Raw genomic sequence first — 25,710 nt, 5'->3', positions numbered from 1 at the left:
CCCAAAATCTGTTATTCTTACTCAACTAGTTTTTATCCATTTTAACTGCAGTTGACTCCCCCTTACCATCAATTCACAGGCTGTGTGGCAAAGATGAATTATGTCCCATTCATAGAAGTATAGAGAGACCCAAAATCAAAGAAACAATTCTACCATTTAAATCTCAATAATAACTTCTGTGTTATCCCCAAAATACAGGCTACCCCCCTCCCTACAGGTGGTTTTAATGCAAACTGTATAATCAAGTCTGATCTTTAGGCTGAGGCCAAGCATAAGCTTTTTTTATATGGAATGCAATCCTTTCATGGGAATAGCTTTTTATACAGGGACATTATTATTATTATTTTAATTACTCAAGGCCTCAGCTTTATGTTTCCTATCTTAAAACCATATTCCAATTGCCAAGGTGCTATGGGAAATTCAAGTCACAAAATTAGAAAAAAATAAAATTAAAAGAAAAAAAATAACATACTCCAAGTAGAAAAGAGGCTTAGCTTTGTCAGTGGAGAACCAACCCAATATATTTTCTAAAGGTTAATTTAAGCACAACTCTTTTAGAGAAAAACAATATTTATTGTGTGAAAGACATATATGTATTCACCAAAGACACAAACCAAAGCTAAGACTATTAATATGATAAGGAAATACCAGTGAAAGCTAATGAAGATAAGTTCCATTAAATTCCTAAGGAAAGTACAATAATTCCGACACAGTTGAAGTAATAATTAGAACCTTTCAAACAATAGGGAAAATATAAACTGTATAAATGCCTCAATTCAGAGGCAAAGAAATGTTAAATTGTGTGCTGAAACCTGATGCATCACCGAACACTGGTGGTGCCTTGTAGTCTTGGGTCTTTAGACCAGTACCACCACCTGGCAACTCTGACAATGGGTGCCATGTGATTCTCTGCCCATCTGGAGAACAGAGACTAGTAAAGCATGTTAACTTCTTGGTGCAAATGACACAATCAAATCAGATAACCTTGGCTGGGAAGGGGTCAGAGTTCAGAGAGGTCAACTGTCTATCACATTATATCAATAGCAAATTCAGAGGGGTCAAGTTCCATCTACATCAAAACAGCAAACTCACAGTGCCTTTCAAAGGCTCCACACTGAGAAAAATACAAGGAACACAATATTTCATTTACATTTTACTAGCTCTTCCAGTGTTTCGGAGGGATAGAGGGTTTCAATGATCTAATAAGAATGGGACTGTAAGGTGGACTTAGAACATATTGAGCAACTATGTTGATTGACTCGGTCAATTGATGTAGCCTTTCAATCTACTGGTAAGTAGTATCTTCAGCGTTCCATCCAGGCATTCTTATATTTCACAGGGGGGAACCTAAGTGTCCTAAAACATAAAAAAGAAAAAATTAATTTGCTTGTCACCCCAATTCCAAGAACTTTGAAGTACCCTCTCAACTCTGCCCTTGACCAGTAACTGGCACTTCCCTAGTGCTTTGTCTACTTTGCGTCTACCACAGTCCTCATCAGTGGGTGACAGTGTTGCTTTCTTGGTAAAAAGATATTTCTGGAGGATTGTTGTTAGAGCCATAAACTCATCTGGCCTACTTTTGAAGGAAACGTGTGTTTCAATAACTTCAGCATTTGAATGTAAAATCTGTTGGTGGCTGAATTCACCCCTAGGGCACCCCTGTCATTTCAACTGAGCCAGTGACTAGGAACACCTGGGCAGTCTTCATTAGCAGAAACAGACCCGCAACAGTGAGGGCCCAAGTGGTTGGGCTCCTGTCACCCATGTGGAACAGCTGGATTGAGTTCCCGGTTCCGGGCTTTGGCTTCAGCCAGGAGCCACTTGCAGGCATTAAGGGAGCGAACCAGCAGATGTTTGCTCTCTGTGTCTTCTCTGCTTCTCTCTCTGCCTCTCAAATGAAAAAAATTTTTAAATGTAAACCTCGAGGGGCTTTTCTGTTGCGTAAATGGAGAAAGCGTGCACAGACAAGCTGTGGCTGAAGTAATTGCTTTCTGGCCATTCACTGTGTACAGAGACCTGACCTGCCCATGAAGGGCTTCTGAGCACTAAGATCTGAGTATGTTCCGGGACAAGACCTTCTTGGCACAATCAGTCCAGGCATCACACTAACACAGCTGAGGATTAAAGGGAACGCACCTTAAAGTTGGAGAGGAGTAAGCCTCGCAGATATGCTGGTTACACTATCTCATACTGGTTATTTGTGATGGCACGAGAAAGGCAGTAGGCTAGAAAGATTCCTACCAGCTGGAAATAAAACATGAACAAAATTTAAAAATCGTCTCGCTTGCAACTACAAGGGGGGTAAGACATTTCCTAAGGAACAACAGGGGCTTACCTGGAAGCAAGCAACTCCAAATGAAATTCCTGCGACGACTCCCATTTCTGACTCAATAATGGTCATTACCTTTATGAAACAACCCTAATTGGGAGCATTAAAAAAAAAACATTAAGTACAACACAAGCAATCTGTGCTTTTCTTCATATAATAAATACCTGGAGCTTCAGCTACCATTAACCTTTGATAATCATTTTATTGAAATCCATTCTCTTTCACATGCTCTCAATAGGACAAATTGTTATTCCCATCTTTTGGATTATGCATTTACAAGTGGTACTTGCTAGTCATGGGAACCTAAGTCCTGCTTTAATAACACCGTGTGCATTATTGTGAGTAAAAATATAGAGTCAACTCTGTCCTCAAACACTGTCAAATAAAAAGTTCTGAAAGTCTCCTTACTTCATTGTTTACTTTATTTGCATCTCTCTGTGGAGAACAGTCTTCAGTTTTACAGCAACTCTTTGGAAATCCTTTATCTGAGTAGTAATTCGTATCTTCCCAATCCCTATAGTTGGTGACACCACAACAATGCAACTGAAAAATCCAAGAGAAGCATTTATAGTTCATATTACAACTTTGCAGTCAAATATTTACCCCAACATCTCCTTCTGTTGCTCAAAACAATATGTATTTACTCAGTAATCTCTCTCCTCAATTGATTCAAGAGACTAGCCCTTGGTTCTAGCATCAAATGTTGACAGCTTTGGACTGGCCTGCCTTCCCTACTGCAGTTGCTATGAACTGTACTTGCCCTATGACCTAAATGGGGAGAGAAGAGAACAGGTGCACATGAAGAGAATTAGAAGAGAATGTGGATAGTATCAGTTAGGGTCCAACATACTAAGTAGACAACATACACTTGCCAGGCTCTATTCCTTCCTGTGAGGCAAAAGGGAACCACTTACCGTATTTTGGATCCTGTCTACTGCATCACTTCTATAATCTCCTGTAGAGTTGTACTGCTTCAATGCTTTCTCATAATTGTTCTTAAAGCTGTTCTTAATCTACAGAAAGGAAACACAAGGCCAATAACTACATATTCTTTTCTTGGTCAAATAAGAGCTTTTTCCATCTAACCAATGGTTGTGACAGTGACAACATATACAGCAACTAACTTCTGTGGTCCAATTCTGTACTCTAAGAGATACAGTTTAGAGAGGACTACTCAGCAAAACGCCGCTGGGGGAACATGTATTTATCTAAGCGACAACCATATACTGCTCTATTCCATGCCACTCCCCCCATCTTTCTCCTCTTCATACAAATCTGATGTCTATGGAATTTTGAAGCTATAAAACCTTACTTTGGGAAACCTGCACTGGCACTTTGTGAAACATTCTCACTGAGGAGCTGATACTTACTCACTGAATCATTTCCTAACAACCGTAGGTTTACCTGATTCCGAATTCAATATTAAACTTATGATGATTTGGATTAAGTCTAATCAGTCTCTTAAAAATGTATGGCCTAAGTGGAAAAGATTATCAATTTTGTGTTACCAATTTTGTGCTTTAAAATGTTTCCAATTAGTAAGGTTATAAATTGTACTAGTGCCATTTTAATCGGTACTTATATACAGAAATATAAGTAGAAATATATGTAATTATAGGTACCTTTTATTTTCTTCTGGTACTTGTCAGCCTAAAATTTTCTAAATTTTCTTTTATGTTATAAGTGGGCCAGGCTTTTTACAAGAAAGCCATTGTTGTCAGCTATAGGTTTAAAAAAAAAAGGAAGTCTTAAATACAGCTCTAATTTTTAAACTATTATAACTTGTCTAACTCTGCCAACTTAAATTAGTCCATTTTAACCTCTTAGAAAATCAATTTTATCATATTAAGGATCCCTTGATTCAGGTTTACCTCATGTCTGAAAACAAATCCTACGATGGCAGCGACCAATTCGACCAAAAAAATGAGAGTCAGAAACATTGCATACTGTGGGATAAAAAGAAAGTCCGAGTCAGCATAAGTAAGATACAGCACTGCTGCAACAGAAGCCAAAGGCAAGGGGGACAAAACCTCTGCTCTATCAGCTCAGTATGTTTCTATTGAAAAGGGCAGGGAAAGCAATAGTAAAATGTCTATTTTAAAAGTGGAAATTGGCAGCTGAGCTGTTACTTGGAAAGTTTCATAAGGAACAGGAAACATTGTACAGGGCCACGGCCAGTTCCAAGAAACAAAGCCTACAAAATAGGAAAACACGGACTCACCAGTTTCAGCATCCATGCAGAAGCTCGGCAGGTAGCGAAACAACCGAAGGTGCCCAAAAGAATAATGACAGTGCCCGTGCCAATGAGCACAAAGGGGACATTGGTGGCCTTCTCATTTAAAAGTGAAAAATAATTCTCCAGGCTCACCTTGCCCCAAATGCCAACAGCAAGAAGGATAACACCAGTGATCTAGGTGGGAAATCAGAGAATACAGTTACCCAGTGTATAGCCAGCATCTTGGAATCACAAACCAGCAGGCGTTTAAGACACAATAGGTGCAAGAATCGATTTAGTAGTCTGGTGGCCACAGAGCAGTGGGATATGGCAAACAAGAGGGGACAGTGGAGGGGGATGGGAAGGGGATCCGTACACAAGAGTAAGCTCGGCATTTTTATCAAAATTCTTAAAACTCATCGTGTGTGTGTGTGTGTGTGTGTGTGTGAGAGAGAGAGAGAGAGAGAGAGAGAGAGAGAAAGTCATGGATAGCTATTTTGGCCTAGGGATCAAAACTTCCATAACTGTTTTACTCCCGCCTTTCCTGGAAGTGGGGGAGGGAAGCATTTCTTTGCGTTCCAGAAACGTCTTCCATTACCCCCCACCCCCCTCCCCTCGCAATTTAGGGATGAACACAGGATACAAAGGGATAGAACACAAAGGCAAACCTAAGGCTAGATTGGCGGGAGTGGAGCCACATTATACTTACCTGCGAAACACTCCCCTCTTAGGAAGCAGAGAAAAGAAAGACACTATTTTGCAAGGGAGCCCTCAAAGGGGCCGCGCAAACCTTGCCTCTCCAACGGTTCTGGGACACCTCTCGGGTTTTAAGTCCCTTCCTCGCCTCCCGCCTCGAACTCCAACGCCTAGCACATCAGGGTCCGCGCTCAACCTGACGGCTGCTTTCGGCCCGCACCCGAGGCCCCGAGCCCGCGCGGTGCCCAAGCTCCGAGCTGGGGTCCCTGCAGCGCCGGCTGCTCAAATCCCACCCCACCCCCGACCTGAGCTCTCTCCGTTCAGAGTAACACACACCCCCACACCCCCACCCCCCGCCGAAACCCGGGATTGTCCCTGCCTTCCCGGGCAGCGCCGTCTCTCACCCAGAAGATGAACGTGTAGATCAGAAGGACGCTCTTGAAACAAGTAATGACGGGTTTAGTCTGAAGCCTCCGAGACGGGGACGCCATGACTTGCCCGGGACCCTGCACCACCGCACCGGACGATCGGAGCAGAGCGAGCGAGACGCGGAGTTGCCGAGTCTCGCCGGAACCTGCCGAACACTTACGAGCGTCTACAAGTGAGAAGAGCCGGAAACACTGTACAGTTTTCTAAAGGGTAAAGTCCCAGAGGCTGTCCGGAAAGTGGCGACCACTTCCGAGCGCCCCCTGCCGAAGGTTACTGAAAACTATATACAAAGGTTCTAGTGTCGGAAATTTCATAGGTCTTCAAGTGGAGCTTTTCTTCATGCTTTTGTCTTCCAGAGAATCTTTCCCGCCCCCTCCCTCCCCCGCCCTTATAACTTCATCATATTGTTGCTATCACCAGCAGCGCCAGCAGCGCTCTGATTTTCGGCCTCCTTGGCCCCTGGCACCCTAGAAGGAAGGGAAAGAATGAAAAAGAGGTTAGAAGTGACCAAAGAACCTGTTGTGACATGGGGGGACTACCCACAAGAACTAGAGTTCCAAAGAGAAACAAACAAACAAAAAGCACATCGCCAAGCAATACGCAGTCACGAGGGTTTAGATCAAAACTGAAAGGACAAGTGAAATTCACCTGAGTGGTGGAATTAGGCTGATTTCTTTCCCCTTCAATTGAGGGGCATCGTGGCTGAGACAAGCATAACATCACAAAGGGGCCATTTACTGTATTGTCTTTGCAAAAAATCCTAATTTGGGGGAGGAGAGGCAACCCAACTTTTCTGCTTGAGGCCCTGCTTTAAACGTATACCACAGAACCAGAAAACAGGAAAGTTCCATTGACTTGGTCATACAGAGCTTCCTTGTGCTTCAAATATTGACCTAGGACCAGTTCCTATAACATCCTGCTAGGCGTCTGGGGTCCACAGCAACAACTGTTGGAGGATGAATTATTGCACTGCTAGGCTTTACACCAAACTTCTCTCCTAAAATCGGAAAGTCCTAACACACAAGCACGTGAAGAGAATGGGTAAATGATACGTCTATAGACATGATATAAGCCTATGAACGCTGCGGCAAAGTCAACAGGAAACAGAGCAGACATCCAACTTGTAAAGCAGTACATACGCCAGAGCCCGGGGAGATGAGGTGTGAGATGGCTCCGAGCATATGCAAAGCTTTCTCCCTACAGTAAACGACCCCATCTGAGCGATCCTTGTACTAAAACAAGTATCGAGTAACTCCTTGTCATCCAACTAGAAGTTTCCCCCTGAAGCTTAGGTTTGTACCAGCCATATCAAAGAAGGGATTTTCATTATGCACCGACAGCAAAGAAATGTTTCTGTGGCTGAAGAAAAACCAAAATAGTTACAGCAAAAGTCCCATCTTATTTCCAAGAATGTGTTGACTTTCCTCCTCTCTCTTCCTCTGCCACTCACAACACTGCTTTGTTTGAACAACAGTCAGTGCCAAATAAAACCAAAGGCTGACATGGAAATTAATGCTCCTATGGCCACAACACATTGCACCACTGCCACCTATCCTGCTATAACCACTCCCATCCTGACCCCTACCCCCCACCCCTCCACACACCAATCCCAGAAGTTCAATTTAATTCTAACCTAGGCCTAGGTCTGGGTCCAAACCCATACCAAAGGGGCATCTAATCCCATGTAAGGCAGTTGAAGTGCTTCCCAAGTCACAAGATAAATTCATTCTTTAGAGTATTAATAACCAGTACCCTAGTATCAACTATGTACCAACTACTGTTGCTAAGGACTTGATACATGTTAGGTCATGGACACATCACAAAGGCCCTATTGTGAGGTAGACACTACTAGTGGCCTCATTTTACATACAAAAAAACAAGTTCAATGTGGCTAGGGCTAAGCCTGCCCTACTTTCCTTTCCCTCATCAGAAACACGGCCCACTCTGAGAGGAGACATGGCTATCGTAAAAACAGCTGTCTCAGCTCAGAATAATCTGAGCAAAGACTGCTGTTGTGCAGACATTTTGCCTTCAACAAAGGCTCTTCGCAGCCCCACACTTCGGTTTTTTGGTTGTTTTACTTTTGCCTTGACTCCAATAGCCCAATCACCTACGAAGTAACCCTGCCTGTCCCAGAGTGGTGAGGTGGAAAAATCAGCACCTTTTCAGGTTCCATCTCTTAATTGCTCCCTCTTTCTGAGCACAAAACCACATTTCATGTTGAAAATGTAGGAAAATACTTTAAGTATCATTGCTAGTTGTTTTTTATTTAACATTTAGTAGGGATTTGTGTCCCTTCCCTGCTAACTGCCTGTAACCTTCATGATTAGGTTTAAATATCTTTCTTTGGCAGACATCAGGCAAAGGAAATGACATAAACAAGAGCCCACTGTTAAGTCAGACCTCCCTGTGCCAACCCAACCCCTTCAACCAACCATCAACCCTCCCTCCTCAATACCATCTACACATATAAGGGTATACTTTAAACAGTTCATGGAAGATGGTATTAAAAGAGATTTTGGTACCAAAATTTTGAAATCCATTCACACAAGGGGTCTTCAAAAAGTTAATGGAAAATGGTATAACATGAAAAAAAAAAAAACTATGTGTGGATTTCAAGCATTTTTCATGAAATACCATTTTCCATGAACTTTATAAGGACGCCTTGGGTGACTGGATTTCAAAATTTTTGGTACCAAAATAAATTTATCTTTTAATCCCATCGTCCATGAACTGTTTGAAGTATACCCTCATATTTCCTACTACTTTTCCAATATGAATTTTCTGCTCCACACCAGCCAGTAGGATTATTTCCCTAAGACGCAATGTCTGCTTCCTATACCCTCTCCACTCTCCAGCTCATTCAAACTTCCAGCCCCTACGCAACATGCAACTCAACCCCAACTCAATGAGGGCATCCCCCTCTTCCACCCCACTTCTTTCTCTAACATTGGTGCTCAGTCTAACCACACACTCACATTAACCCAGAGCCTTACTCAATTACATTACCTGCTTTGCATTTCTACTTACCTATGTTACATCCTGCCGACTAGATGTTCAGAAACTACTGAAGAGCCAGTTTTGCAGGGCCCCTGCACCCCCTTTTATACTCTCCCCAGTCCCCTAGGACATAATGCTCAATTGATGAGCTCATTTGGTGCCCAGCCAATCCCTGTCAAGTTCATTGCTCTGAGGTCATAATTGATGTCTAGGGGTAACTGCATAGCAGTTATCAAATGATTGGTTTAATTAATTAAAAAACTAAATATCCAAGCTATTTCAGTATCACACTGTCATAAAACAGAAAAATGAAGTTGATCGCTACTTAATGTCTTAAGGACTTCCTTCTCTCTTTCTTAGGAACCAGTAATGACACAATAACCATTCATTCAACTCTTATTCACATAGTAACCTTACCACTTTAGTTTTCTAATCTCTTTTCCAGTATCGCTTCAATTTACCTGTGGCTAAGTACCTATTATGAAATTTAAAAAAACGTCCTTGTCTTCTTAAGATCTCATGTTTTATGTATAGCCACCAGTACCTCATAATTTAATCAGCTATTCATATCTACAGCGTTAGTTTCCTGAATAGAGACATGTTCTTATTCCTACTATCTTTTGTGTTATCCATTATTCCTTCTCTGAAATTCTTTTCTGTGCCTATTTTTCATTTACTCACTTTTCATCTACTCCTATTGCTGATCTTGTCTTCTTCAAAAAAGCTCCTAATCTTTAGTTTTGGAGCAGATAGAAATGAGAAAGATTTTTGAATGGTGTTGGAACTCACAATTTCATGTCTGTTTTCTTGGAAAGTTGTATCTAGTCTATCCTTATTAAGCTTTGATAAGATCTCAGTTAAGTCAGTTTCCCTACCAAATATTTCTGAAAATAGTTCCTTATTGACTGCTGAAGGGCTTCATATTGAAAGCTTTAACCCTGAAAATGGTACTGAACTTTTAAGAGATTCAATATGTATGGCTGTTGTCAGTCTCTGTATGTTTTTGGCTTTTCTTCCCAACCAAACCATATGGAGGATGTTTTATTTAACTTTATACCCCTACAGTGTCTAATAGTGTTTTCCATACATAGTAGATGCTACATAAGTGTGTGGTTTTTTTTTTTTTAGTTACTGTCTTCATACCACTCACCCCAGTGTGTTACAGGAACCTGTCCCTCTCCCCCAACTTGTCCCCTTACTCTTAACACCCTAGTGTCTCCATAGGGTTCCCCTTCGCTTTCTTTACCCTCTCTCTGCCTCCCTGTTGTCTCACTCCTCCCAGATGTAAGTGGCAGTGAGGCTTTACACAGGATCCCCACCCCGACATGAGTCAGGCTCTGTGTTGGGTGCTGGGGATACAAAGAAGACCAAGACAGGGTTCTTGCCCTCTGGACCCTCAGAGTCTACAAGGGTTCAGAGATAAGAACAATGACAATAAGTGGGTAAGTTCTGGAACTGAGGCATGTATAGTGTGCTGTTAAAGGAGAGAAAGGCCCACCTCTGACTGGGCTGGGCGGCGGAAGGCTCCCAGCAGCAAGGATAGATACAGTTTCAACACAGAAGAAAGGATGGCATCCAGGGTAGAGTAACTTTGTGTAAAGGCAGCTGGGCATCCAAGAAATAGAAAGAAGCTCATTATGTCCAGAATGAGGAGGTATGGGGGTGAATATTCAAACTGGGCTGAGGACATCGGTGGGGTTTGCTTGTGAAGAGTATGGGATGTCATGATATGGAGCTTGGACTGTACTTTAGGCCAAGAGGGAGCCAGTGGAGGGGGGCATTAGCAATTAATACAACCATGGGTGAATTCATTACTTTCTTTGCTCATTTTTCTCTCCCTCCCTCTCTCTCTTTCACACACACACACACACACACACACACACAATATTTAATGTATTCACTGTTTCCGTAACACACGCGTTTGGAATAAACTTCTGTATCTGTTCTTTTGGCCCTACTTTACTACACTTTGTTTCCCATCACTCTCCTGAGCCATCTTTACCAGCCAGCCCCTCCCGCTCTGACCTAACAGTGAGCTCTTGTTTATGTCACTTCCTTTGCCTGAGATCAGGCCAAAGGCCTCCTCTTCCCAGGTACTCCCTTCCTCTGGCTTCCTCCTAGAGTCCTAGGTGTCCATCGTAGCTTTTGGTACTTTACTGCTTTATGTTGTTGCACGGATTTCTAATTGTGTTCCCCTTGTCTCCCCTACTAAACATAAACTCTCTTGGAGCTAAGGGGCTAAGCTCCAGGTGGTCTAGGGTCACACATTTCCTGCTCTCCACTGAATCCCCAATGCTGAGCTTACAGGAGATGACCAGTTAAGATTCCCTAATCTGTCTCGTCCATTCCATGAAAACAGAGATTTTTGTCTATTCACTGGTGTCTCTCAAGTATCTAGAGCAATGTGTGGCACATAAAAGCTGTTCAACAAATAATGGCTGAATTATGGACTAGGATGTCGGGGATTTTGTCTGCAGTCTTTACCGCTATGTCCACCATCCTTGACACAGCAGCTGCCTGTTAAGCCATTGAATGGGTGAAGCTGAGATCATGACTTCTGCTTCTTCACGGTTTTGAACACACAGTAGTTAGGTGATACCTATTCATGATTGGTGACTTAGAAGTGAAGCAGATTCAGGCCTGCTACTGAACTTGGTATTATCATAAACACAGGTTTCTCATGACTGAGAAGGGTTACCAATTTGCTTGCACAAAACAGGGAGAAACTCTTTCTACAATAGCTACAAACGTTCTCTTCCCCAACCACTGATGTTTCAAGAGACAGAAACAGGGAGGGGAGGGAGGATGCCAAGAGCTGGTCTGTACTGGCAATCCATCTTGACTTTTCTTTTCTTTTCTTTTTTTTTTTTTTACAGGCAGAGTGGATAGTGAGAGAGAAAGGTCTTCCTTTTGCCGTTGGTTCACCCTCCAATGGCTGCCACAGCTGGTGCGCTGCGGCGCACCCCGCTGATCCAAAGGCAGGAGCCAGGTGCTTCTCCTGGTCTCCCATGGGTGCAGGGCCCAAGCACTTGGGCCATCCTCCACTGCCTGCCCGGGCCACAGCAGAGAGCTGGCCTGGAAGAGGAGCAACCAGGAAAGAATCCGGCGCCCCGGGACTAGAACCCGGTGTGCCGGCGCCTCTAGGTGGAGGATTAGCCTATTGAGCCGCGGTGCTGGCCCATCTTGACCATTGAGGCAAGAAGCACACGGTCCTCTCTGTCAACAACATAATCTTATCAGAAACTGAAGCCTAGAGAAGTCAGGTCATGGGTTCAAGGGCAACAGTGAGGAAAACACTGAGGAAGCACAGGAGAAATCTCCAAGGAACAGCAAAGTCAATTTCACTCTTTCCCTCTCCTTGGGGTTTGTGTAATCCCCTTTCATTCAATCCTGATGTCATGCTGAGTCACAAAAAGAAACACTCCTCAGTGCGACACATCTCTGGAGGCTCTTTAGCCAGGGTCTGTTAGTCATCGCTATACTCATGGGCTTAGGGCCAGTGCCATTCACACTTCTCTCTGTCCTGCAGCAGACGCACGCAGTTCCTCCAATCCCTCTACTCCCTCTTCGCTCTAAAACCCTTCTCTGAGGGAGGAAGAGCTATAGCTTTGGGGATAATATAGCTTTAAGGGAACTTTTGGCTGATGCGGACGTCCTAACATCTGGGCAGTGTTAACAGAATCCCGGAGGCCCAGACGGACCAGGAGCCGCTCGTTCTAGGAATGTTAAAGTAGAAGGGATATTTTTTTTTCCGGCTGATGAGAGGAGCAGAGGAAGGAGAAAAAGGAAGAGAGAGAAAACGAACCACAAAAACATAAAAGAGGTAAGATCTGCAATTACTCCCTTCATGCTACACTGCCCTATTTTGCAGCTATGGAGGGGATAAAGGACCCAGGACTTGGGCAACATGACTCGGGGTGGAAGGGGGAGAAGTTCTTTGATGAAACAGAGTGATATGCTGCTTGTCGTCTGGGCCGTGACCTGGCTGCAGAGGGATAGCTGACTCCAGTGAGTCAAGTTTCCAGGCTGAGATTAGGGAGGATGTGGGCAGAGCAGAGGTCACAGACTCCGAGTATTGTATCTGAAAAAGGCATACCCCTACACCCCTGCCCCACAACAGAGGAACTGGAGTGAGGCTGGGTGTGGGACAGGGGCCATTAGCTACCTAGCTCTGCATTTGCCTGCATCTCTGTTAAGCCCCTTTCTCCTCCTTTTGTTGCCTCTTTCTGCTTTTCTCCAGCTCTTTCCTTTTAGCTCTGTCAGATTATCTTTCTTTTCTAATATCCTTTCCACATCTTTCCACTTTCCTTGCCTCCCTCACTGGCTCTCAACTTCTCTCTCCTGCTTCCTTGCTCTCTAGATAAAATCTGGAGCCAAGTAGCAATGAATCAGAGGGGGAACTTTTTTCCTTTATTTAACTTCACTTGTCCCTTAGGGACTGGCCAGAATCTGCCATCATTTTGTTCCTTCGTTTCTGGGACCACCTCCTGCTCCGAGTGAGGTATCTCATTGATCGCAGGTAGGTGAACGGGTGCTTGCTGAAATCAGTAGCCCTTTTATGCCAATGGGCAGCAAGTTGTAATACTGTACTTTATGAAGTATTTGCCCACCGGGAACCACAAAACTCTCATGCCATTAGAGTGAGGGCAGGGCAGGAAGTGAGAGGGCAATTGGAACCTGCTCACTCTCTCCTCATGGACCTCAGTGGGGGCTCCCTAACCTCGCTGACTTCCTGCTGGCTCAGCAGGGTAAAACTAGAAAGTTAGGCTAGACTTGAATGCCACAAGCCACCACCAAACCACTAAGCCTCAAAGCCCAAAGCTAAGAACAGAATAGAGTTTACTGCCTGGGACACTAGAAAAAGGAAACATCCAGCCCTGTCCAAAATGAAGTTGGTAGTAATAATGTCCAATAATTAGTGATAGCTGGATAGATTGCTTCCTTATGTGCCAGGCAATGATCTATTCTGTAAGGTGTATACTTTTATTATCCCCATTTTATAGATGAAGAAACGGAGGCCCAAAGAAGTTATGGAATTTATCCAAGGTCTGGTTGCTAATGGATGACAAAATTGGATTCACATCCAGATCTGTGTATAACTTCAGAGTTAGGCTCTCAGACCATATACTCTAATACTTTCCCTGATTAGTCGTTAGGGAATACTACTAGAATGTACAGAGCCATGACTGGCAGCTTCCAATTGCCAGATTCCCTCTTGATTCTATGTGACTTTTTATTGGCCTTTTCCTAGTCTTGGTACATCATTGTCTCTCACTGAACCGTGTACCATTTGGTACCCAAATGAACCATGGGATATTTGCATGTGACCCAAGCAGGGTCAGTTGAAGATTGTTTCATGTCCTCCTCCTTCTCCTTTGAAGAAAATGTACTGTAATGGAAAATCTGTATGGGGGCAGGTGATATAACAGGCATTCATTAATTTTCAAATCTCTCTCCTTCCTCACAGATCCCATAATTGTGTTCCCTTTCACTTTTGGAAGGTTACTGATGGCTAACTGCTGAAAATTACTTTCCTTTACCCTGGTACTACCGGCCACATACCTCTTCTTCTCTCCCTAACTCTACCTTTCAAGGATGACTGGTCAATTAACTCGAAGAGGAGCTTTCTCTCTGCTGCTCTTCCTCACTCCAGCAGTGACACCAACGTGGTATGCAGGTAGGTTCCAGCAGCTGCTGTCTTTATTTCCACTGAGCTAGGGCAGAGCCTAGCTCAAGACTTGGAGGGAAGGTATAGGACCGCAATTAGAGAGATTGTTAGATACAGAGATGAGTCATTAATGGACAATGAGGATGGTTAAAGACACATCCTACCAAGAGCTACTGAAAATATGCTACACCAGTACAGAAGTGAGAAAGATAACATGGCCTTTGAGACTCTTATCTTTTGCATCTAGCTTCCTGAAAACCATTTTCAAATATTAACGTCTTCATGAGTCAAATCTTTATTAATGCTAATTCCCTTATGAGTCAAATACTCTTGTGAAGACCCCCCCAAAATAGGCCTTACACCACATATCTTTTTTGAAAAAAGTAAGGGGGACAGGCCATTTATTCAAAGGAAACAAGAATCAGTCAGACTTCCCTTCCCCCCTCCCTCCCTCCTTTCTCTCCCCTCCTCTTCAGATCTTATTTATAACATGAGATTCTCTTAATACTTTTCTGCCAAAGTTGTTAATGGCAATCCAGATGACATTCACTTATTCAGGAATTCCCCAGTTTCTTCTAGCTTGTTCCTCACTTCCGAAGGGATGGAGGTTTCTGGATTCCTGAACGTTTCACCCTTCACCCCTGGAGACATAGGGAACTGAAAAGAACAGCCTCAGTGAGGAGAGGGAGTGGGAGGGGAGCAGGATGAGGGAAGGATAATGAGCTGACATACAGAGGTTTTTTTGATGGGGCCCAGCTGGCATTCCAAGTGCTAAGAATATGCTGTGGCCTGTAGTGTCTGCCCTCACAGGGGCTTTGGGGGGTGGGGGAATGAGACAGACCCAGCCAGTGGGGTTAGGAAAATATCCAGGGATGAGTAAATAACAAACTGCTCCCATCACAGCCACAGTCACTTCAGCTAAAATTTTCCACATGCCCTTAGCTCCTGATGGAGGCCTTTGGCAGTAGTGCTGTTTGTCTGGAACAGCTGCATCAAATATGCAAACTTCATCCCCTGTTTGGCTTAACCTGGCTTTGTAGGGGGTGAAGCACAAGGGCTGACATTGAGATGAAGGAATTCAAGTCAAGCCTTTGGCAGAGCAAACACTGCTTGGGGTTAAAGGAGCCCCAAGTCTCCAGGAGACAAATATGCAGCTGTCCTCCCCAGCCCCTCACTAGCTGCAGTGCAAGCACGGAGGACCAAAATCCTGCCCAAGACCACAGGGCTAAGGGACTGAAGATTAGATGGCGCAAAGCCCAGTGGGAACACCTGTGTGAAACCTCATGCCCTGCGAAGGCCTTTGCCTTTCCCCGGATCGCGGGAGGGAAGCCGGAGCTGTTGGGAGTCCTGAGGACAGGATGGTTTTGTAAAAATTAGGTTCATTTGAGGTCTCACAGGACTGTTTGCAAAGCTCGCACTTCCCACTTTCATGTGAGTCTCCAGGACCACCTCTCCTTCCTGAGGAACTCAGGCTGGGGAGTTCTCTGACCGTCCTGAAAACCGACTCATTCTGCCCTCTTCCAGTGGTAGAAGGCTTACGTGACGCGAGATGTGGAGTCCCATGAGCCTCCTCTACATTGCTAGCTCCGCCGCTGGCCTTGCCTCCACTCATTTGTTCATCTATCCACTCCACAAATATTTACTGAGCACTGTTTATGCATCCAGGATGGTTTCGTTCCCTCCTTTAACCTTGTCCTCAAATGGGAATGGCACAAGGAAAGCAGCCAAGTGTTAATTCAGGGCTAATCAGAGAAAGGATCTGGGAATCATCAGCAGGGGTTAGGAAAAGTTAAGAACGTAAGTAAAGCAGAGTGTGGGAGTACAAGTGTGTGTTGGTGTATCTGTGCAGTTCAGGAAGTCAGACTTGTGTTTGTCATAAGCCAAGCACTAATGTCTTCCATTACCAATTCCACTGCCAGCCATACCTCTGTGAAGGGAAGTGCTTAGAGGGTCTGCACAAGCTATGGAAGATGGAGGAACCCAGAAACAGACCACAGAGTGAACTGATTGATTCAAAGGAACTGAGGCATGCTGCCAAGACCTTCCCCACAAGGGCTGAAGAGGGACAGGCAGACAAAATAATGTGGGGAATGCTCCCTCCTGGTTTCATTCTTATACTCCATCTCAGTATCCCAATATTTGCAAAAAAAAAATACTCCAAGAGAGGTGAGGGGCAGGGGGTGGCGATGACAAGGTTTAACATGGCGAGGTGGCCCAAGCCCGCTTCCAGCACAACACAAACCTGGCCCTGGTCTGGCTCCCTCTACACTTTAGCGGAGACTGTAATTATGTCATTGAGCCCTCTCAGTTTTCCCACATCCCCTGTAATTCTGGAATGATGTAAAATGCTTGGTGGCCTTCGATCCCACACACAGAGTAAAAAAAAAAAAAAATCTGGTTTGCAAGCAAGATTTTGGTCTTTGATCTCTTTTGGACATTGTCAAAAGCTCTCCTCAGGTTCCATGGTTAGTGGGGTGTCTGCTAGTTAGTTTGGTATCCAGGGGTCTGATAGGCCTGGACTGGGATGGTCACTGTGCTACCTACTGGCTGGGAGACCTCTGGCAACTCCCTCTATCCCTCTGAGTCTGCCTTTTCCTGCGTACATTGGACTGTTACTAGTGACTTCCCCACTGAGCTGCTGTGGGGTTGGACATGGAGACCTCGAGTAATGTGCTTAACACAGAGTTGGAACTGAGCGATGTTAGCACTCATTGTTGTGGGTGTTATTGTTATCCAGCCCGGGCCCCCTGACACTCCTGTTTTCTCTCCTGCTAAAAGGCTGTTTGCTGCCTGCTGAACATTGCTTCCCAGGCTGGCTCTGTAACAAGAGGGGGGGGGGGGGCTCTAGGGAATCCCATACATCTGGCCTCCTGTTTACAGGAGCTGTAAGGCTTTGAGGCTAATGCTAAATTTAAACAGCTGACAATAATCCCATGTGCCCTCCCCCTACAAAGAAACCTCCCAGGTGGGCAAAGGGAGATGAGACCTAAGGAGAAATTAACAGAAGCCAGAAGAAACAAAATGGGAAAACAGAATGAAAAAAAAAAAAGAAATAAAGGCAGGGAAAGAGAAAAAAATGAACTCTTCCCTGTGGAATGAGGGCAAACCAACAAGGACATGATTTCATAAGGCAAGCTTTCCATTTGATTCATTCTCTTGTTCACCAAGTTGGACTGGTTTCCCAGCAGCCCCCCTCCCCCCTGCCTGGGCTTGTGGGGAGTGGAGGAACTTCAGCATCTGGGCCTCTGCCCCACCCTTTAGTGCAGGGCCCGTGCCTCCTCTCAGAGAAGAGCAGGCGAACTTGCGGTCTGAGTGTTTACACAGGCCCAAGGGCTCCAGCGCTTAAACCCAGCCCTGTCCTGGAAATGCAGAATTGTCTCCTGCCTCCAGCAAGGCCGCCTGCCCTATTCCTGTGCGTGCATTAGGGCTCAGGGCCGCTGGAAGGAAGGCTTCCGGAAACTCTGCTCCGGAAAGGACCAAGTTGTTTTCCAATTAGTTCCTATTCATGGCCGATTTCCTGCCGTCTGGTGGAACATAGTGTTTAGTCTCCCAGACAGCCGCAGACCTGCCTCCACCAGGGACTGGGCTGTTTGGAGGTAGAGCAGGACTGTTCCACAGCTCAGCAACTGTCTGCTAAAGCTCCTGCTGATGAGAGGAACAGGAAATTTATCCAAAGGACTCTGCCTCCTCTTTTCTTGAAACCAGGACTAAGCGCTCAGGAAACTGTTCCCATTCCCCTTGCCTTTTGAGCCATCCTTCTGTGCTTTGGCATGCCACCTTCCGGCAACAGCAACCGGGTGGCAAAAGGGCCTGTGCCCTGTGAGCTAGGGGCACTGGAGGTCGTTGCTTCCCTCTGAGGACTGTGAGCAAGCCTATCATGAGGGTCAAGACACTGGGACTCTATTTTTTTCCTGCCACCTAGGACAATAGTCCATCCTCCGAGCTTAGGTCATCACTGTCTCACAAAGACTCATGTGTTGCATCAAGGGAATGGGTCTTTTATAGTCCAGATTGATGAATGGTCAAAAGTTCAATGTTTTTTCTTGATTAAAGTCACACAGTGCTACCAGGGAGGCCCCCTGACCATGAGCTTGCCCGCATGCATTGAAGTGCTGAGATCTGCCCACAGTAGTTCTGCTTTACAAGGTAGAATTTTTCCCACTATAAATATCCACCTGACTCCTCACCCATGGAAGAGACAAAAATGGATGGGGTAAGGGGAAGCTAGAAAAGACGGGAGTGAGAAACCAACATGCCACCATGATACTGTCTTCTTCATTCTAGGTTCAGGCTACTATCCAGATGAAAGCTACAATGAAGTATATACTGAAGAGGTCCCATGGGCCCGTGCCCTAGACTACCGAGGTAAGCCTCGCTGCTTCCCAGTGTCAGGAAGGGGCTCTGCTGGCCTAAGGCCTAGGCCCTTCCCTGAAGCATCCTCATCCAGGCTTGGCTCATACATGATAAAACTACAGCACAAAGGAACTAGGGGCTTTGATTTCTAATCATGAACTTGGTTATTGTCTTGCTATGTGACTTCACCTCTCTAGCTTGAAGGTTGCTCACCTATTATTAATTATCAGGTATTGACTGAGTACTTACTCCATGCGTAATCCTGTGCAAGGCAAGCCTGTGAGTGGTACAAAGTCTAAGATAGGGTTTTCTCCCCCACAAAGAGCTTGCATCCTGTTAGAGTGAAGGGGGTTCAAATGAGCACATGCAGGGCAAGCCAGAGTGAAACTGTGTGGTAGCAGTAAATGCAGTAGGGGTTAAATCAGGAAATGGATCATGAAGGATGACATTTAGGCTGGCCCTGGAATGATGGGTGGGACTTTGAGAACTGGAAAGGGGAGGGAATCATTTGGCAAAGCAGAGGTCCAAAGTTATGGGAATAAGAACAAAGTTGGTAAAGGAAGGAACTAAGAAGATACCAGCCTGACTGAAGGAGATGGCATGTGGAGGGTGTAGTAGAAAATAAAGTTGAATATAAATCTAAGTTAGGAAAGCCTCCATATGCCAGGGACCCATCTCAGTAGAGGCAGAAGGACTCTCTGAAAAATGCTGTCTAGTGATTCCTGCATTAGAAAGAAACTTAGGCCAGGTGCTATCTTTATTTAAAAAAAATTTTTTTAAAGATGTATTCATTTATTTGGAAGGCAGAATTAGAGAGGGATATCTTCCATCTGTTGGTTTACTACCAAATGGCTGCAATGGCCAGGGCTGAGCCAGGCCAAAGCCAGGAGCCTGGAACTCAATCCAGGTCTCCCACATGGATGGCAGGGGCCTAAGCACTTGGGCCAGCTTCTGCTGCTTTCCTAGACGCATTAGCAGGGAGATGGATTGGAAGTAGAGCAGCCAGGACTTGAACTGGCTCTTAGGTGGGATGCCAGCATTGCAGGCAGTGACTTAACCTGCCAGGTGTTATCTAATATTCCTGCCATGGATAATTCTCTGCTTCTATGCTTTGAAAGCTACACAGAAGAGTTTAAATGTTGTACTGGGAGCGATAAGGAGCTGTTCTAGGTTTCTGCGCAGGGGAGTGACAGTGAATGGCAATTTGAGATCATTAACCTGTTACAGAAAGAAGGGGTTCAGAAGGAGCAGGGCCTGAGTCAGGACTCTCTAGGAATTAGTTATAGTAATGTTGACTGGAGATGACTGAGAGGCAAAGAAATGCAGAGTAAAGGATGAATCCAAGACATGTTTCCAAGAAAGAGATGATGGGACTTGGTATGGATCAGATGTACCAACAGGCTAAGAAAGAAATGAATGCCTGAAAGCATCCAGTGTGAACACCTGGGAGAACTGTAAGATTCCTCTCAGAAAGAAAACTAGCTTCATATAGATGCCCTACAGGCAGCTGGAAGAGCAAAGTTGGAGCTTTGTGAGTCACCAGCTTAGATCGATGGCCTGCCTGAGGAAGCAGAGGGCCAGGCTTAGGTCAGAGCCTTAGAAGACATCTATAGATAAGAGTAGGAGAAAAGCCAGAAAGTGAGAGTTAGCGATCTGCCATGCTGGAGAAGATCAGGGGAGCATTTATCAGATTACAGAAGCCACAGGAGAAGACTTTTAAGGAAAGTATAGAAAGAATCAGCAATAGCAGAGCTATTAGATATGACCTGACCTAAGTTTCATTCTAATACAAGAATCACTAATCAGCCTTCCTCAGAGTCCTTCTGCCTCTCTTGAGAAGGGTCTGTCCCTAGAACGTGGGGCCTTTAAGAAAAGGGAAAGGATAAGAGATCAGCGGTGTCAAATATGGCAAAGGGATCAAATGGAGGGTAGCGGGAACACTATTTCACAAGAGCTAAACAGTGACCTTTGAAAAAACAGTTTCAACAGAGAAATGATCAGAGCTTTGGGCTCCTCTATGTGCTCTTGTAGCTGCCTTCACTTAACTTCTTCTCACTGCCAAATGCTGCACTTCCACTGCCTCCCTGTCCCAGCACCCACCAACTCCTCAACTTCCTACAATCTGTTTCCTACCCACCCACAAATCTCTGAGCAGAAAGGACCACTCTTGAAGATCACAGTTTTCTCCAAGTGACCAAATCATGTGGCCCTTTCTAGTGTGGCAGTCTCCTGGGTCTCTGCGGCAACCGTGAGCATAGCCCTTTCTTCTAGGCTGCCCCCACTTCCTTGGGCTCCGTGACAAATAGCAGAAACTGAGAGGGGATCGCTCTCTGGTAGTGACAAAAAGAATGAGGCTGGCAGGTGAACTTTGGGCAACCCTGACCGCTGTCCTGGCTTCCTCCAGCTGCAGCTGGACGCTTCCATGTGTAGATATCTAAAATGAGCTCCTTTCCTCTTACCTGAGAAAGGTTCTACCAGCCGACCTTCATACTTCTGAAAATGATACCATGATTCCATTATTGAACTTCAGACTATCTCTATGTTCCCTCCAAGCAGCCCCAGCAACTTTTCCTCATCGCTTTGCACCAGTCACTTACCAAGACTGGCCATTTCTTTATTAATGCATGAGATTAAAACCTTCACCACCTCACACATGGATAATGGCAGTTGCCTTCTAATGGCATTTTCTGCCTCATGATTCTCTACCCTCTAAACCCGGTGGCCCTCAATGACCATTTTTAATTAGAATCTGACATCTATCTTCCAGGCCTGACAACTCCTTACCCCTTCTCCCCACACTAAATCTGTGCTTTATTCAGGTTGCTCTAGTCTGCTCCCAGACTACATGGGTCCAGACTGATCTTTCCCTCACCAATTCATTTGTTCATTTAATATTTATTGAGTACATACTATGTACCTCTTCTGAAATAAATATCTGGCGCCTAGAATGCCCAGTATGTACTGCCTCTTTATTTTTTATTACCCTCAACATAATAGTCATCTGTTTAACAGGAGGAGCCAAGTATGTCACTCCCACAGAGCCATGTAACAGGCAGATGCTGACTGCTGGCACCTTGGGACCAGAGGGCAGGAGTGGATAGTGAGAAGCAACAGATGTAGAAGGTACTCTTGAGGCGTCTGGCAGCCCTGTGGTTAATATTAACCTTCCTTATTGTTATTTTTAAATGAGCATAAAGCCATTTTAGAAAATATAAGCCTCATAGCAGCCTTTGGTCTTGGGGTTTAGTGTCAAAAAAGTCTCTTTGGAACTTAATCTCAGGGTACAAAACAATTTGAGTGAAGTTATTAATATGAGTGGAAGGCTAGGAAAAGTACAACCTGAGGTTCCATCATCCCTTAGAAAGAATCCATGATCTTATAATCAAAAACTCAGCAACTATAGTGCTTAGTAATCTTCTGTAATTTGGACATGGTATCTCCATATGACAGTCATATGTCATAGCCATATGCTGAAACCCCCCACCGCCACTGGAAGCTACTGCTTGTTGTTGCTTGAGAGGGATAAGACAGTAGCTCCAACACAGGCACTGATTTAGGGACTATCATTCATAGGGGTAGGTATTTCACACAGGCAATGCCATTCAATTCCCACTGCAGCTCTATGGAACTGGTTTCATAACCTCCATTTTTACAGATCAGGGAACCAAGCTCAGGGAAGCTGAATTTAAAGAGTCAGAGAGCTTAGAGGTGGCAGAGCAGGAATTTAAACCTAGGCCTAAATCCAAAGCCACATTCATTCTACTTTTTCATTACAAATTTAATTCACTGTTCCAAAGGAAAGATAAAAAGAAAGAGGTAGCCAGGAAAATGCACATCATTATTTTAGAGCAAACTGTTCATGTAGTTTGGTTCCATTTTCACTAATCTTGTACTTTCTGTCATTCCCTTCTCATGACTCTCAAGTTGGAGTCAGAAACCCTTCTCTGAGGTGCCGCTTTGTTAGCCCTAGGCAAACTTGTCTTCTGTCTGGGTTATGTAAAGATAATCTTGGAGAGGGCCCTTTCAACCCTGTTATTACACAAGAGAGCCCTCCCAGCTCTTGGGCCTGGACACACACCTATTATGTGCCAGTATGTGTTTTATAAATGTTATTTCATTTAAATAAACTGCAGGTGGCTATAGAGCAATAGAGAAAGATCTCTGAAACACATTGTTAAATTAATTGAAAATCAATGGTGGGCAGGGGTGGGTGTTTGGCCTAGCAACTAAGATACTTGCATTCCATGTCAAAGTGCCTGGATTTGACACCCAGCTCCACTCCTGATTCCAGCTTGCTGCTAATGCAGACACTGGGAGAAAACAGTGATGGCTAAAGTGGTTGGGTCCCTGCCACCCTGCCACCTGGATTGAGTTCTTAGCTCATAGCCTCAACTTCAGTCAGAGGTAGTTACTGTGGGCATTTAGGGGGTAGATTGGCAGATGGGCACTGTCTATCTCTCTGCCTCTCAGATAAGTAAATAAAAAGTTTTTTAAAGAGCAATGGTGGGGACAGTGAGCATAATATGCTACTCTATGTGTTTAAAAAGGAGGGAAAAATAAGAATCCATACCAGCATTTGCTTTATATGCCTAAAGAAACTTTTTTGAAAAAAGATTTATTTATTTGAAAGTCAGAGCTGAGTTACACAGAGAGAGAGAGAGAGAGAGAGAGAGAATGAATGAATGAATCATCCATTTGCTGGTTCAATCCCCCAAATGGCTACAACACCCAAGGCTGGGCCAGGCTGAAGCCAGGAGCTTCCTTCAGGTCCCCCAAATGGGTGCAGGGGCTCAAGCACTTGGGACATTTTCTGCTGCTTTCCCAGGCCATTAGCAGGGAGCTGGATCAGAGATGGAGTAGCCAGGACAAGAAGCACTCTTAACAGTGCTTCTTTATGAGGGGAAACTAGGTGGGGCTGGGGGTAGGAGGGAGACATTTTACTGTGTAACTTTTTATACTTTGGGATATAAAAAGGTCAATGTTTACTTCAAAATAGTAGTGGATGAAGCTGCTGCTGGCAGATGCTGTGGTTAGAAAGAATGTGGGTTTTGGAGGAGACAAGGCTTCTGTTTAAATTCCAGCTCTGTCCCTTGCATGCTGAGGGACCTTGTGCAAGTTACATCCTCATCTGCTAAACAAGGATAAACACCCACCTATGGCACTGGGCTGCCGGGAGAACCATATGAGATGATGTGTGTGCAAAGGAAAATATACAGCATAGGGCAGGGTACACAGTAGATACTCGAAAAAACCCAGCATACTTCCCAGCAGACATTTTCACCTTGCAGTATGTAACCATATTCTTAGTTTCAGATTCTCCACAGCATTCTTTGCATATAGCTGCCCAGCCAGTTAGCAAACTCTTTCACCTTTCGGTCACCTCTCCTGTATTTCTTCATCTCATCCACATCAAACAGCATGCAAAGCATTGTCACATGCCTCATTTACTTGCACGTACTGTACCCATTTTCCTTGCTCTACCAGTCTGGTGGCCCTACCCAAAAAGAAAATGGGGTCAGTCTGGAATTGCTTGTTCTTGAGGCCGATAAGAGATCATCATCTCTCTACTTGCTCAAAGCCTTACATTTGAATATTCTAGAACATGATGCTATCAATGCTGACAGAGTCACTGGACTCTAGTTCCCAGAGGCCACCTTCTTCCTTCTATGAAAAGTGGGATTGTGTTTTTTGCCTTGCAGCATTCTGTTTTTCTGCCAGGCTTCTCCTGGGCCAGCAAATTGGAATGTATTTATAATAGCTGTGCCTTCTCTTACAGTCTCAGCATTTAGCCTGAGCTTTATATTTCCCTTTACTATTCTTGCTAGCTCTACCCGATGTGTATTTTCCATGACTGAATATGGGAGAGAAACAGAATGGGAGTGACTTGTTGAGGTCCCAGCCTCCTGTGTAAGCTCGTTGTGATAGTTGTTGTAGCCTTATCATCTACAGCTCTGCACCTGTAGTGCTTAGCAGATTTTCTGTCATTTGGAGATGCTGTCTCCAGATGGCAGCTGTGTGTCACTGTCATGGGCTGGAAACTATGCTGGAAGCCCCAAGCACAGTGTTGGCTGAACAGTTTTCTCACTGTCATCTGTCTTCGTTCTCCAGCTGGGCTCAAGCAGGGGCTCTCGCCTTTGTTTGTTCCTTTAGCTCCTGATGTGCTTTTTTCCCCAAAGTCCCCTCTTTCCTTTTTTGTCCCTTAGCATTTGGGAACTGAATCAGCTCATGTAAGACTTTAGCCTTCTCAACCCTAGCAGAACAGATTAGTGCCATGCTGTGTGTATACAGCCTCAGGCAGGTGGCCCTCCCCTTTTTTATTTCTGTCCCTTTAAAATATGAACCCACCAGTCATCTATTTTGTATAGCTAATGAGGCGTCTTTATGATGCCTTGACGATTTAACAGCTCCATAACCTTTTGTGTTCACTGCTGAACTGGAATTGAACTTTCATTCCCACGCAGCCTTCTTTGATGTCACATTAACTGCCTTTCTCTAGTTCATATTTTCGTGTTACTTTATAAAAATTTAAATTTACCTACAGGAAAATTCACTCTTTTTGATGTACAGTTCTGTGACTTTTGACAAATGTATAGAGTGAGGTAACCACTACCATAGTACAAAACAGTTCCATCACCTCAAAAACTTGCCAAGGGCTACCTCTTTGGGATTATCCCCTATCTCTACCCCTGATCCCCTGGCAACTTCTGATCTGTATTCCATCCCTATAGACTTTCTTAAATTTTTATTTATTTGAAAGGGAGGGAGGAAGGCAAGAAGGGATGGGGATGTGCATACCTATCTACTACTTGACTCCTCAAATACCTGCAACAGCCAGCACTGGGTCAGGCTGAAGACAAGAGCAGGGAACTCAATCCAGGTCTCCCACATGAGTGACAGGGACCCATTTATTTGAGCCATCACCTGCTGCCTCCCAGGACACACATCGTCAGGAAGTTGGAATCAGAAATAGAGCCAGTACTCCAACCTAGGCACTCCAATATGGGATGCAGGCATCCCAAA

The 25,710-nt window shown here is 44.6% G+C and overlaps 3 protein-coding genes across 5 annotated transcripts in view; 1 reads left to right on the top strand and 2 right to left on the bottom strand.

The window, feature by feature from the left end:
* Window positions 1-552: 552 nt before the first annotated feature.
* TSPAN6 (tetraspanin 6) lies at window positions 553-5,843 on the bottom strand. Of its 2 annotated transcripts, XM_002720393.6 has the most exons (8): window positions 5,645-5,843; window positions 4,551-4,739; window positions 4,201-4,275; window positions 3,244-3,342; window positions 2,738-2,872; window positions 2,336-2,419; window positions 2,137-2,244; window positions 553-1,356 (listed from the first exon to the last, which is right to left on the bottom strand). In XM_002720393.6, exons 1-7 carry the CDS (start codon window positions 5,729-5,731, stop codon window positions 2,176-2,178), a joined length of 738 nt encoding a protein of 245 aa, XP_002720439.1. In that variant the 5' UTR covers window positions 5,732-5,843; the 3' UTR covers window positions 553-1,356; window positions 2,137-2,175. The 2 variants fall into 2 exon arrangements, with proteins under 2 accessions (XP_002720439.1, XP_017205451.1); XM_017349962.4 differs by lacking the exon at window positions 4,551-4,739.
* Window positions 5,844-5,996: 153 nt separating this feature from the next.
* The window catches only part of SYTL4 (synaptotagmin like 4), a 95,419-nt gene continuing 75,705 nt past the window's right edge, over window positions 5,997-25,710 (bottom strand). Inside the window, exon 14 of the mRNA XM_089324533.1 lies at window positions 5,997-6,136. Within this exon, the coding sequence (XP_089180659.1) occupies window positions 6,083-6,136 (54 nt within the window). The 3' untranslated portion in view covers window positions 5,997-6,082. The remainder of the gene's footprint in view (window positions 6,137-25,710) is intronic.
* SRPX2 (sushi repeat containing protein X-linked 2) overlaps window positions 12,078-25,710 on the top strand; it is a 28,196-nt gene continuing 14,563 nt past the window's right edge. The window contains exons 1-4 of one of the 2 annotated variants that reach the window (XM_008273146.5): window positions 12,078-12,492; window positions 13,105-13,188; window positions 14,137-14,346; window positions 18,622-18,702. In XM_008273146.5, coding sequence (XP_008271368.1) covers window positions 14,265-14,346; window positions 18,622-18,702 — 163 coding nt within the window. In that variant the 5' untranslated portion in view covers window positions 12,078-12,492; window positions 13,105-13,188; window positions 14,137-14,264. The remainder of the gene's footprint in view (window positions 12,493-13,104; window positions 13,189-14,136; window positions 14,347-18,621; window positions 18,703-25,710) is intronic. The other variant, XM_002720389.6, reaches the window with a different exon arrangement.

Source organism: Oryctolagus cuniculus, chromosome X, assembly GCF_051225735.1.
Source record: "Oryctolagus cuniculus isolate XC-2025 breed Fujian yellow rabbit chromosome X, ASM5122573v1, whole genome shotgun sequence".
NCBI lineage: Eukaryota > Metazoa > Chordata > Mammalia > Lagomorpha > Leporidae > Oryctolagus > Oryctolagus cuniculus.
Note: the sequence above shows the minus strand (reverse complement) of the source record. Positions and strands in the feature narration are given on the sequence as shown.

What these genes read in the sequence shown, in the direction of transcription:
- TSPAN6 (XM_002720393.6), bottom strand. Translation starts at nt 5,731, where the DNA reads ATGGCGTCCCCGTCTCGGAGGCTTCAGACTAAACCCGTCATTACTTGT. An exon ending in GATTTGTTTTCAGACATGAG is followed by an intron (nt 3,343 to 4,200) that starts GTAAACCTGAAT and finishes TCCTTTCTGTAG; the next exon opens with ATTAAGAACAGCTTTAAGAA. An exon ending in CAAATAAAGTAAACAATGAA is followed by an intron (nt 2,420 to 2,737) that starts GTAAGGAGACTT and finishes GCTCCCAATTAG; the next exon opens with GGTTGTTTCATAAAGGTAAT.